This window comes from Rhincodon typus, chromosome 41 (genome assembly GCF_021869965.1).
Source record: "Rhincodon typus isolate 14 chromosome 41, sRhiTyp1.1, whole genome shotgun sequence".
In the NCBI taxonomy this organism is placed as follows: Eukaryota; Metazoa; Chordata; class Chondrichthyes; order Orectolobiformes; family Rhincodontidae; genus Rhincodon; species Rhincodon typus.
Window position 1 is genome coordinate 4,144,820 of NC_063372.1, and position 14,426 is coordinate 4,159,245.

General features: G+C 40.7%; 1 protein-coding gene across 5 annotated transcripts in view; it reads right to left on the reverse strand.

The window, feature by feature from the left end:
* Positions 1-14,426, reverse strand: part of LOC109923569 (LIM domain and actin-binding protein 1) — a 134,822-nt gene that overhangs the window by 13,680 nt on the left and 106,716 nt on the right. For all 5 annotated transcript variants that reach the window (XM_048618805.1, XM_048618807.1, XM_048618804.1 and 2 more), the window contains one exon: positions 3,245-3,396. In XM_048618805.1, the coding sequence (XP_048474762.1) occupies positions 3,245-3,396 (152 nt within the window). The remainder of the gene's footprint in view (positions 1-3,244; positions 3,397-14,426) is intronic.

Below are 14,426 nucleotides of genomic sequence, written 5' to 3' on the forward strand. Positions count from 1 at the left end.
CATCAGCAGTTCTTGCCATCTCAAAACATATTTTACTGCTGTCATTGTGAATAAACTGTTGCTATTCTGTTTCACATTTCTAACTGAATTGAGTTATTCATTTGGGATGCAAGCTTAGTTTGAGTGCTGAAAACACCACATTCTAGAGTAGCAAGAACTAAGAGACAAGTAATCCAAGGATCATGCTAAGAGTTTTAAAAGGTATCTTCTCAAGGGTCAGAAAACCACAGGGTCGCATTTTCTGGTTTGTAGATGACTCAAATTAGTAAGGCTGGAATAATGGCATATTTAAAAATGAAGTTCTGATTCAAGGAAACTTTTAAAAATTAAAATTCAGATTAATTTATAGCCAAAATGTAATACATGCGGCGCAATGGCAGGAAGACATGCGAGGATGTGTTTTTAAAAAAAAAAAAAAGCAGGAAAGACCAATCCTGAAATGACCCAAGACGCTAAAGTGACATAATTTACAATATTAGCAGCATTTGGGGATCGTGCAAGGCTGCTGAAAGAGAGTAGAGATGGAAAAAGGATAAAGACTAGGTAAGCAAGACAACAACAGTGAGTGAGTGGAGTGTTTGGAAATGTGTGCGTCATAGAGGAACGCCTACACGGCATCGCATCTGACAAGTTGAGAGAACAGTTCCAGCATATAAAGGGATGCAATTGCATTGGAGATGGTGCAGAGGACATTTACTACAATGTTGCTTGGGCTGGAGAGTTTCAGTTATGAAGACAGATTGGATAGACTAGGGTTGTTTTCCTTGAAGCAGAGGAGACTGAGGGAGGACCATAATTGAGATGTATACAATTGAGGGACATAGATAGGGTAGACAGGAAGAAACTTTTTCCCTTGGAGGAGGGATCAATGACCAAGGTGCATACATTTAAAGGAAGGGGAAGGAAATTTAGAAGGGATGTAAGGAAATTTTCTTTCACCCAAAGAGTGGTGGGAATGAGGAGCTCACTGCTTGTGAAAGGTGGTAGAGGCTGAAACCCTCAATGTTCAAGTAGTATTCAGATGTGCCCTTTATAGGTGTAGTATTGAAAAATGGGATTGCATAATTAGGGGCATATTTTTGACTGGTGTAGGGTCAACGGACTGAAAGTCTTTTTCCATGTAGACTGCTATGGTTTAAAATGGAAGCTACTGGTATTTTGAATCCAATCTAAGTACCACCAAGCTAAAAAGACACTGGCAGCTCCTTACAAGCCTTGCAATTATGAACAGGTCAAAAAAGGTGAGAGACACGCAATGATAATAGGTAGGAAGGATGGTCCTTTCACACAGAAAGAAAGGAATAATGTCTTTTCTCTGACAGAGCCATGTTTATATGGATTATACAAGGGTGTGACTAAATTATTTAAATCTCTCCAAAATCTTGCTGTCATAAAAATAAAACATTCATGAATGACATGGTACAAAGGAAAATACTGGGCATTAGAAATATATGACACCAATTAGAAAAGGGAAAAACATGTAGCCACTCCAGTTGAATGACTGCCTGACATTCAATCAGCTCAGAAATTCCCAATGAATCAGGTTTGCTAAATGGGAGCTTGCACTTGGTCATCTGGTGGAGGAATGCAGGTGAATGGGTGCAGCACTGGAAGCAAAGGGGGAGCAAATTCACCAGTAGCACTCCAGACATCTTAATTGGCATAGAATTTGAAGGCAAGGTAAAACAAAAAAAAAAAAAAAAAAAATAAATTGCTGGTTCAAAAGAGTTCATTGGCATACAGTTAGGGAAACAAGAATGCTGCAGCAAGACAAAAAAGTGTATGGCAAATTGCGCAAATATATCAAGACAAAGATGCAATGCACATCCAGCATCCGATGTCACTGGGTTCAAGTCCAAGAAGCCAGACATCCAAGTCAAAGCATAGTTGGAAAGGTTTGCGCCAATTGATTTCCAGAGGAAAAAAAATCATCTGAGGTACTAAGTTTTCATTCCAGTTTGGTCACACAAATATGGGAGCGATGCTACTTTAACCAGTAGCACCAGTCTGGCTAGTTGATACATCATTCACGAGTCAGAAGGTAATGGGTTCAGGTTGCACACTTGGCAGACATCCTTATGAAGAATAGAGGGTATGATACATTGTCAGAGGTGCCAACTTTGGAATGAGATCATGTTACTCTATTCAGGTGGATGTGAAAGATTCATTGACACCATGTGTGAATTGAGGAATGATCCTCATGTCCTGGTCAAAATTAATTCAACCAACAGAATCAGAAACACATTAACTAGTGATTAATCTCAATGTGATCTGCATGATTTTGCTGTGCGCAAATTGACAGCCATGTTGGCCTCCAAAAAAAGCAAAACAATAGCAACTGCAGCTCTGTGAAGTACTCAAGGTATCTACAAAATATAAAGAGCCACTGTGTAAATTCAAATTAATAATCTTGCACCACCCACAAGAATAAAGAGAATTTTCACCTTTCACCTGCACAGGCGCAGGCGCAAAGGGCACAGTTCATTTACACTGTTGAAGGTGAAAGGGCAAGCAAGAGAGTAAAGGAGAGCAAGGCAGCAAAAAAAATCCAAGTTTATTCATTCATGGGATTAGGGTGTCGCTGGCTAGACAGCATTTATTGCCCATCCCTAATTGCCCAGAAGGCAGTTGAGAGTCAACCACATTGCTGTGGGTCTGGAGTCACATGTAGGCCAGACGAGGTAAGGAGGGCAGTTTCCCGCTCTAAAGGACATTAGTGAACCAGATGGGTTTTTACAACAATCGACGATGGAGTCATGGTCATCATTAAGTATTTGGAATTAAGAATCTATTGAATTCAAATTCCACCATCTGCCGTGGCAGGATTTGAACCTGGGTCCCCAGAACATTGCAGGTCTCTGGATTAACAGTCCGTGATAATACTACTGGGTCACCTCCCCTTAAAGTTGACAGGTGTTTAACAGACCTTGCTATTAATGAAGATATTCCCGCTAAGTAGTGCGGATATGGTTGTCAGCAATGGCACATGGGCCCAGCAATGTCTTTTATGGTGCGGTGGTACTGTCCCCCAGACCAAGAGGCCCAGGGTCAAATCCCACTTGTTGCAGAGGTGTGTAATAACATCTCTGAACAGGCCGATTAGAAAAACAGGTTAAATACAAAAAAAAAGTCTTCCTACAAGCTCCTATTTTAACATGAGAACAGGATTATCCTCAATAACATTTCTAGTAAGCATTAGAATCAATTGTGTGCAGATGGAAATGTATTCAAAAAAAGTGATTACTGTAGGAGATTGGATGCTGGTCTCCTTCTGTGATGCAGTAGCCTGGTATAATGCCATTCTGTCTTTCACTGATGTCTGTTCCTGCATATCTGCCAACTCCGTACCAACCTTAGATTCTGTTTTATCAGGGCTTGTTCCAGACGAGGTATGGTCTGCATGAAGTTCAAACAGAGCCAGATTCAACATTAATGAACATCCCCACATCTCAGCAAAAAAAAAAAACCCTTTAAAAGGCTAAAACAATGGGCTTTCTTTTTAATGTGGCTTTTTTTTAAAAAAAAAGCCCTGCCCCTGAAACTTACACCTGTATTAACAGCAAAGTATGGAAGATCTGGCCCTAGCCATCTCACAATGATTTTTAACTTGTTTAATTTTATAACAGTTGACTAACTAGGATGCACTTTTCAATTTTAAGTTTCCTCCTTCAATTGGTTACTCACTACTTACAGCTTTTCACTTCCACTAATCTTTAGCAAGTGTAGGCATGGAATCAGCATTAGCATCGGTATCTGAATGTTACCAAAATAAATGAAATATTAATTTCCCTCCCAAAGTGGTGAGTCCCATACCGTAGCGATGTTAACAAGCATCTTTGCTTCACGAAACAGCAAATGAAGTCCAACATGCAGCTAAATTGGAATGGACCAAATCAAACACCACTTCTTCAAGCAATGCCCTCTTTCATGATACCTCCAGACCACCTCACAGAGACATTTAAAATTGGTGAATTCACAAAGTAGAGGTGTCCATATTTTGTCTTAATAGTTTGTAAAAGTGGATCCCATGAAGCTGCCACATTTAATCCAATTTCCACTGACATATACACATCTCAAATTATTAATGACAGTTCTGGTGTTCTCATTTAGGGTTATTCAATTGGGGCTGTGACACAAAATATTTTCAAAATCTCCAAGCCCACAAAATTCACACTTGCAAGCAACAGTTAGGCGTAAATAGACTACAGTTGCCTCAGCTTTGATGAATGCACTGCCAGATTTTATTTAAGCTGTAAAGGAGTGCCAAGGTTGGATGTCTCTCAGAGTATTGTTATCTGGGATCTGTAATTAAATCTTCATGCCGTTTTATTTTCTGTGAAACACACTTGCTATGCAGAAGATAATGCAAGGAAATGAATAACTTGCATTTTAACAGCATGTTAGGGCAAAGCACTTTAGAAGAATGAAAGAATGAATGTAAATAGAATACCTTCCACAATTAATAAAGTAAAACGTATGGAATAGATTTGGAAATCAGGATAAGGATGGAGGTTGAAGAGAACGAGAGGATGGAGAAAGCCAATGTAGAATCAGCAATAATGGATAAGTTGGACTTAATATTAGTCACAATGGAGGAAAGATAGTTTTGGATAAATGAGAGGCTGGAGAAAGGAGTGTCTGTAGATGCAAAGGTTATTATTGCAGTGGAAGCAAGGTGGGACCACAGGCAGACAAAAGTAAGTATTAGAATTCACTACCACAGATGGCTGGGGAGGCCCAGTAACTGAGTATATTCAAGAATGAATCCCTACAGTAACCCTGCATTTACCATGGCTAATCCACTTAGCCTGCACAGCCCTGGACATGATGGGCAATTTAGCATGGCCAATCCACCTAACCTGCACATCTTTGGACTGTGGGAGAAAACACATGCAGACACAGGGAGAATGTGCAAATTCTACAGAGTCCTAGTTTCTATATTTCTGTGTCAAGTAATCGAGAGGATATAATGTGAAGCTCAACTCAGGGGACTGAAAAGTCCTGATTTTTCCTTACTCCACATGGGGCAAAATAGTGATTCTTCCTCTATCCTCTCATTATAATGTTAATCATCTCCCAATATGCTTCACCCATGCTCAAAGAAAAGGGAACAGTAAGCAGGACAACCCCTCTTGAATTGAAAGGAATCAAAATATAAATGTGCAGCAAGCCAGTGCATTGTGCTTCAGCACCTATAAATCAATCCACTTATTCACTTGCCGGTGGGTTAGACTGGATATAGCACAGGATGACCAAAGCATACACGAGACCTCAGACTTTTGTTTATATTTTATTGGGGGTGTTGAAAGGAGAAAAACAGACATCTCTCAGGCCAAGTTACATACTATTTATTGGAAAAAAATACATAAGACATAAACAAAGTAATGGACTGTTATTGTGTCAAGTTCAAAATCACCACGTCAGTTTGAAATTTACCACTTTGGCAAGCAGTCTTAACCCAGAAGCCTCAAACCTGGTTCACAATTCTTTTTCTCCATTCATGGGCAACATTGACATAATTGCATTGCTTCACCTTCAAAGCCTTGAAAAAAAATAGCTGCTCAACTAGGGCAAAAGAGTTCTGCTCCTTCACTGGTTTAAGTGCACATTCAAAAAGCAGATTTCAGGCCCAGGAAGTCAAGAGTGAAAAGGCTTATTACTTGTGATCTTTGTGCCAGGCCAATAGCAGTGAGTACAGCAGCAGCTGCAAAGGAGTCATCAAAACCAGTAGGGAAGAGAGGTTTGGCTCAGTTTTCGCTGTATGCAGCCACACCATGACTGAATAAGGGGCTGGAGGCTGGGGTCATACGTATGTGGCTTAGAAGGGTTGGACACACCAGTCTCCTTTAAGCAAAGCCCAAGCTGCATTGCGATGCAGCTCTACACCTTGTTTAACAAAGTTCCATCTCAGTAGGTTGTGGAAGTGATGAAAGCATATTCAACCAGAGCCTTTGGGACTCTGATCAAAGCAGCAAATGATGTGGATGGCTGGAGCAAAGGAGATACAGCGAAGTGTATTTATAAATCCGCAGGAATTGCTTAATACTGATACTAATACTACATATACAGTTAGAAAATTAGTCTTTCTTGACAGCAACCATATTTCATTCCCAAGAGGTGACCACTAGAAGACGGTTTCCATTTTAAGTCACTAGTACAAAATCACACTTCAGTGTACATCTAAAAATTACAAGAGCAAAAGCGAATAGGAAATTTTATAATATGCAACAGGATGGAACAGGCCATCACACATCTCACTCCTTTTGGGGACAGAACCCAAATGCGAACATCACAAAGCTTCCCATTTCCCTCACCCACCCATACATAAAAGAATTGCAAGTTTGCGATAGATCAGCTGACTATCGGATTGAAAAAATCTAAAATGTTCCAGTGGCTGAGTGGATAGCAAGGTAGGTTACAGTGGTAAAATGTTTGAAGAAAATTGGACATTTGAGAACATGTGAAAATGCAGGGAGTACAAAAAAAAAAGTGTTAAATAAAACTGAAGACCGGTTTCATATTTGTTCTAGTTACAGGCCTAAATTGCAGTTTTAACTGTGCAACTTACCCATAGTCTTCAATTAGCCAAGGGACCCACAGCAGTTCAGAATGCAGAGAAAAATACTAAACAAAGAACTGAGATGCTGGAGATCTGAATCAAACAAAGTCTAATGTTTGAGTGGTATCCAAATGAGGAAGTAACAAACACATACTAGTAGAACTACAATCACTCCAAAGGCAAGGGTTACTTGAAAAATTAGAAGGCCCATTTCCCTCAAACTTCTCCAAGCTAGAACATCAAAATGAAACCAATACAGAACTTAAAAGGCTCTCAAATTACATACATTCCTTCCCTACCCCCATACCATGTAACGAACCTTTAATAAAGGTTCTCCCAACCTGGAAAATTCTTTGTTCTTTCCTCCACCTCAGCTACTTTCACACCACATGGATTTCATGACTGATGTTAAACAGCTTGGGAAGCTAAAGCAGCTTCTTGCTAAGGCTGAGGTCAGCATAATCTTGAAAATGCCAGACGTGCTGAATTCTACAACATCCATACAAAAGATGGTGAAAAAAGTCACGTTTGAGAACTAAATTCCAGAAAAAAATAAGGCCTGACAATGTAAGGCAATTGAATATAAACTACAGGTCTAACAAGCCAATGAGCCAGAAATTATGTTGCATTTTAACAAAAACACCTGACTTATTATTGCAAATATTGATTCAGTCAGTCTGAAACAAACACAGAAACTGCTAGAGAAACGCAGATCTGACCGCATCTGTGGAGAGAGGTGAGAGAGTTAACACAGAGTCCAGTGAACCTTCTTCAGAACTGATAGCAGCTTGGAAAGGGTTGCATTAATGCTGAAAGTGGGGGAGGGGTAGGAAAAATAAAGAACAGATAGGTGGAGACACACCAGCAAGGCGGGGGGGGGAAGAGACAGAGAGAGCGCGTGTGCGAGTGAGCTACGAGTAGTTGAAAATACATTAGCTGTGCTAAAAGCAATCCATGTCAAAACCTGGGGTGTGGAGTTAAGTAAAACACATGGAAGGAAGTGTTTGTGCTCTAAAATTGTTAAACACAATGCTGTGTCCTGAAGGCTGTAATGTCCCTAACCAGTCGCTGGAACACTATAGCAGGCTGGAGACAGATGTCATGGGAGCACAGTGGTATATTGAAGAGGCAGGCAATTGGAAGCTCGGGGTCACCTTCATGGACAGAACATAGTTGTTCCGCAAAGTGGTTACCCAGTCTGTGTTTCGTCTCCCCAGTGTAGAGTAGACTACATTGTGAACAGTATACAGTAGACTAGATCGCATGAAGCAGTGATTTAACTGTACTTCAGCTGGTAGGTATGTCCAGGGCTTTGGATAGCGAGGAGGTAAGCAGTCAAGTGTTGCACCTTCTGCGATTGCATATGAAGGTGCTGTGGTGTTGGAAATGGAGATGGTGTGGACCAGGGTATCCCAGAGGGCACAATCCCTGTGGAATACCGACAAGGGAGGGGTGGGGAATGTTTGTCAGGTGGTGGTATCCTGCTGGAGATAGCAGAAATGGTGGTTTTCGATCCACTGGATGCAAAGGCTGGTTAGTGGAAACTGATGACCGGGAGATACTATCGCAGTTGTGGGAGGGAAGAGAAGGGGCGTGGGCAGATGTGTGTAAAATAAGTCGGACACAGCTAAGGTCCTGTCAACCCTGGTAGTGGGGAATCATCGGGGAGGATAAAAGGTCGACAACATTTCAGCCTGAAACTGTTTACCTCTGAAGAATTCCTTCATTTTTCTGCATTTCTGATTAGAAAATAAATGAGAAAGACAGGAAAAGATAAAGGCTGCACAACACGACTACCCTAGTTACAGCATCTAGTTGTAAATAATTCTAATTCTCTCTCTCCTCTGCCATTCTGCTGTAAAATCAATTCCATGCATGAAACGAAATGAATGAAAAGCCTAACATCAGTCATAATGCACCTTTCATCAGTTTTAACCTGTACCCTTTGTCTTTCTGTCACCATTCACCTTCAACAGAATGTTCTGGATACATCTTTTTGATACTATTTATTAGACACACAACTCAAAAAAGGTACCAAGGCTGAAAAAGGCTAAATTTCTCAACCTACCCAACACCGATTATTTCCTCAGCTTAGTTCTTGGATGCTGAAAATCAGTTGGATTGCTCTCCTCTGCAACACTTCCACAGCTTGGCTGCTTTGCATCTCAATAACGAGAACTAGACATAATCAAAGGCTTTGTCAAGCACACTGTACAGTTTAAGCATTACTTCCCAGTGATGTCTACTCCACTGATTAACTGGATAAGTCAACAAACACAGCTTGCTTTACTGAATGTAGCTCCAGCATCTAGATACACTGATGTTCAATGTCTGCTGACACATTTAGTTTAAAGATGGCTTTAGTGGGAAAAAATGTCTAGACTGAAATTTTTAAACAGCAGTCTGTCAGCTCATTGACCTATTGACCTCAAGATTTCTCACTGGCTTTTAATATTCAACTGCAGGGAGTTTGACATGTTTCCATTAGGCATCTGCTTTGCCCTTCAATCGAGTTTTCTTCAAAAAAAAAAAAACAGCAGCATAAGGGTTGGCTTATGCTCTAGTTTTCCCTATTTCTGAAGTATCACACTTTATTTGGTCCAGAAGGAGCTCAGTTTACATCGATCATTCCAAATCTGTGTGTCTTTGTCCCACCTTCCCCGTGATACAGCATATTTAGAATGCTGACACACACATTCATTTTTGAACAAAAAAAAAGGCCTCAGGCAATTTTGAAAAATTACAAGTTACTACAAAGGCCAAAAGATACCCAGCGTCTGATATACAATATGGCTCCTTCCGGAATTACTCAAGAAACCTGGAGTCAAAATATAATGAAGTCTGAAAATCTAATGCCTTGCATTAGGAAGGCTTTAGCAGAACATGGATGTCTCCCTTCAAGGAAGTACCCCAACTCAGGACTCCGACCAAAGATCTAAACTTGCAGAATACAGTTGTGTAAACAGATGATTACTTCAGCCTGTGAAGCAGAAAATGTAGCTCATACTGGATTACATTTTCCATGCAACACTGCAGCAATGATTTCCTCCTATCTACTGCCAAAACCCAGTGGGTAACTGAGCATTTTAAAAGAAATAGCCGTGTATAGACCCATATACCACTTCAAAAAACGGGCATGCGGGGCTGTAGACTCCGAGTCAAAATGCACAAGCTGAAACTTTTTACTATTTAGTTCTCTGTTCAAAATTGCTGGCCTGCTACCCCTGAAGAAAGACTGCTTGCAAGTAAAGCATATTGAGGATTACTCTCAAGTTCTTAGGCTAATGTTGGAACTTTTCACAAATACATTTTACTAAGAAAAAGAAAATAACTATGCATAATAAGTTAACAAAAGATAGAAATCACGGCTGCTGTACAGTAGGGCTGGTGGGAGATAACGTACCAGAGATACTATTTATTGGACGGCCTTGAACTTTAGAACAATGAAGTGTTGCTGTTGAAACAGTGAGTCATAGTGAGTCACAGGGATGTCAGGGTTACACTTCTGGACAGAACAAAGTCATTCGCAAAGCAGTTGCTCAATTTGTGTTCAGATCTCCCCATCCAGTGCATGTCTCTCAGAGGAACAGAAGTAACAAAAGTGGAGGGATCTTGGGGACTGGTTTATCAAATCAAAGAATACCATAAAATTATTTCTTTAAATCAGGACTTACAAATGAGTTTACAAGTTTCCCTCCAAGCCACACCATCCTGACTTGGAAGATAACTGCTGTTCCTTTACTGGTCAAAATCCAGGACCTCCTCACCAGTACCAGGCTGTACCTAAACCACACAGACTGCAGCAGGTGAGAGGGTGCCTCACCACCATCTTCAATGGCATTGAGGGATAGGCAATAAGAGCTACCCTAACCAATACTGCTCACGTCCCAGGAGTGAGTTTAAAAAAAAGGCAAGTAGTTTGATTTTAATAGCGAGAAAACAAAAAAACAAAAAAACAAACTCAAAACTCATCAGGAAGTCACCCACAACGCACTGGCAGATAGGTAAGCTAACACCACAAACAGCAAGACTGCTCAACCCAAACTACTATAAAACAATAAACCAAAGTCGACTGGAGAGGTAATAACTAAATAGAAAAGTTGTACCCAATGACCAGGAGATAAATGTGGCTCTAATTTTCAAAAGTACAGATGATAACTTGAGATTTGAGAGTTTTTCCACGAGTGGTGGGATAAATAGCAGAAAATGTCTTAATGATCGAACTTTGGAAAAACTGAATGGAAACAAGTAGATATATCATGTACATGACCCATTAAATCTACTGAATTTCCTGGGCTAACAAAATAAATCACATCCATAAATTTTTAGCAAAACTTTTTACTCACCACACAGGAAATGACTTTTTTCGGAGAGATACTAAGTCATGAAACTAGAGAAAGGAAACTAATAACAGCAGTCCCCAAAAAAAACTGGAAACAGTCTACAAGAAAATACAGAAGGGAAATCTAGATTTTAGAAAAAACATCCTAAAACCATCAGGAGAACATGCAGTACTGATGAAGGCAAAATGTGATCTTGAAATGCACAGCTCAAGAGATGCAGCACAAATCCCGTGGCTTGAATATGTTCATATAAAGCACAAGGACTCACATCTTGGCTACTTTACACAGTTCTGAATATCAAAATCATCTGGAATGGGAAGTGCAACAGAACACTGGGGCCCAATTATCCAAGGAGTGAACATTTCAAGCAGACTGCCACTACAGTATTTCTGACGAGACATTCCAATTATGGGTCCTTCAGAAATGTATTGACAGATCCCTTGTAGTGTGTAACAGTTGAGGGAAGGTAAACCACAACCGCTTTTCACAGAATAAGGCAACTGACTGCTGTCATTTAAAAGTCCAGCATCACAGGCAACCACTTTGACAACGCCTGTGAAAAAGTACACAAGGCAAATGTGAAAGTAGGGTGCCTGAAGTGCAGGGCATCAGATGGGTAGGAAGGCATGGAGGGTACCAGGTAAACAATAGGAGTATTGAGGGTAGGTTGGAGTGGGTGAGAGATAATCAGGTCCGTTGGGCTGGAGGTAGTCTGGTCAGGGTCTGGGGTAGGTCTGGTTGAGATTGAGGGGGTAAATTGACAGGCCAGTTGAATAGTTACCCAGGTGTTAGACTTTGTATTCAATGATCTAGCTTTTCCAAATTAAATTATATACTTAACTCCAGTGAAACCCTTCAAGTCCACAGCAAAATCTTCACTTCCCAGTCAAATCCTTTAGGATCTGCTATGAAGCATCTACACTTCAGAAACAATTATCTGGCCATTGGAAAATCTGGGCCAGTGCGAGTATAAAGTGGAATTAAGTTGAAAAATAGGATTGAACAATTGAGCTCTAAAGGAAACAGTGCAGAAACTGGATTTCCTAACGACCTCTCCCACCCTCAAAAAAAAGTACATGATATTGAACATTTGAGAAAGGGAACAAGTGCAGGTTCATAGTTCCTTGAAAGTAAAGTCACAAGTACACAGGATAGTGAAGGTGCATTTGGTACGCTTGCCTTTAAATCGGTCAGTGCATGGAGTATAGGAGTTGGGAGGTCATGCTGCAGCTGTATAGAACGTTGTTCGGGCACTTTTAGAATACTGCATTCAATTCTCGTTGCCCTGCTATAGGAAGGGTGTTGTGAAACTTGAAAGGGTTCAGAAAAGATTTACAAGGTTGTTGCCAGAGCTGGAGGGTTTGAACCATAGGGAGAAGATGAATAGGCTGGGGCTATTTTCCCTGGAGCATCAGAGGTTAAGGGGTGACATTATAGAGGTTTATAAAATTATAAGGGGCATAGATAGGGTGAATAACCAAGGTCTTTTCTCCAGGGTAGCAGAGTCCAAAACTAGAGGGCATAAGTTTAAGGTGAGAGGGGAAAAATATAAAAAGGGACTGAGGGGCAATTTTTTCCACACAGACAGTGGTGCATGTATGCAATGAGCTGCCAGAGGAAGTGGTCGAGGCTGGTACAATTACAACATTTAAAAGACATCTGGATGGGTACTTGAATAGGAAGAGTTTACAGGGCAAAATGGGACTAGATTAATTTAGGATATCTGGTCAGCACGAGCGAGTTGGACCGAAGGGTCCGTTTCCATGCTGTATATCTCTATGTAAGTAGCTAAAAGCGAGGAGAATGTAAATCGAAATAGGATACCACTACTCCGTGCGAATATGGAACAGCTCAATTGCAAGTGCTTGTGAAAACTAATGCCTTTAACATAGTAAAAGATCTTCAGGCACTACAGGGGAAGAGTTATCAAACAAAATTTGACACGAGACGGAGATATTATGGCAGATGACTAAAGATTGGTCAAGATGTAGATAAAGGAATGTGTTAAAAAAGGGAAGTGTAAAAGTGGAGGAGTTAAGAGACAGATTCCAGATTTTAGGATCTGAGCACACATGGTGAAATGATTAAAGACAGGTATGTGCAACAGGCCAGAATTGGAGGAGTACAGATATTGAAGCGTTCTAGGGATCCAGGTAGGAAGGTGCATAGCTGTGGAGGGATTTGAAACAAAAGAAGTCATAAAAGTTTAAATTCACACAGTGCCTAACCAGGAGCCAATACAAACACATTAATAAGGAGCAGATGCAACCCATTCAGCCCTTCAAGCCTGCTCTGCAATTCAAAAAAAAAAATCACAGCTGACCGGATTATAGCCTCAGATCTACATTCCCGCCAACCTAACCTTTCATTGCCCTTGCTTAGGAAGAATCTATCCACACCTGCTTTAAAGATATTCAAAGGACTTTATCTCCGTAACCTATTCAGGAAAACAGGTCTAAACGCGCAAACATTCATGACCCTCAAAAAAAATTTCACCTCAGTTTTAAATGAGTGACCCCTGATGTTCCCAAGTGACCTCTAGTTCTCTATTCTCCAAGAAAAGGAACCATCTTCTCCACACCTACTCCACCAAGGCCATTCAAGATCTTGTGTTTCAATCAAGTCAGCCCCTACTGTTTTAAGAGGCAATGGATACACACCTAGCTGGTCCAACCTTTCCTTTTTAAGAGTTACCCCCCAGTTCAGATATTAGTCTGAGAAACCTTCTCTGAACTGTTTGCAAAGCACTTACATACTTCCTTCAATAAGCTGATCAATACTGTGCACAATACTCCAGACGCAGTTTTTGTATAACTGGTGCCTTGAATAACATCTCTACTTTTGCATTCAGTCCCCTTAGTGATAAATGATAACATTCTATTTGCTTTCCTAATTACCTGCTGTATTGACATACTAACTTTTTGTGATTTATGCACGAGGACACCCAGGCCATTCTGCATCTCAAAGCTCTGCAATCTCTTACTATTTAGATAATATGCTTTTTCAGTTTTCTAGCCAAAATGGACAATTTCACATTTTCTCATATTACACTCCATTTGCTAGATTTTGCTCACTCAACCTACCTACATCCCTCTGAAGCATCTTTAAGTCCTCTTCACATAACTTTCCTACCTATCTTTGCGTCAAATTTGGCAACCATACTTTTAGACCTTTTATCCAAGTCATTCATATAAATCATCAGTCGAGATCTGAACATCTATCCCTGTGGCATACCACTCATTCGATCTTGCCAACCAGGACAAGACCCATTTATGCTTACGTTTTAGAGATAACAAGGTGTAGAGCTGGATGAACACAGCAGGCCAAGCAGCATCAGTGGAGCAGGAAGGCTGACGTTTCGGGCCGAGACCCTTCTTCAGAAGTGGGGGAGGGGAAGGGGGTTCTCAAATAAATAGGGAGAGAGGGGGAGGCGGATAGAAGATGGATAAAGGAGAAAATAGGTGGAGAGGAGACAGACAGGTCAAAGAGGCAGGGGTGGAGCCAGTAAAGGTGAGTGTAGGTGG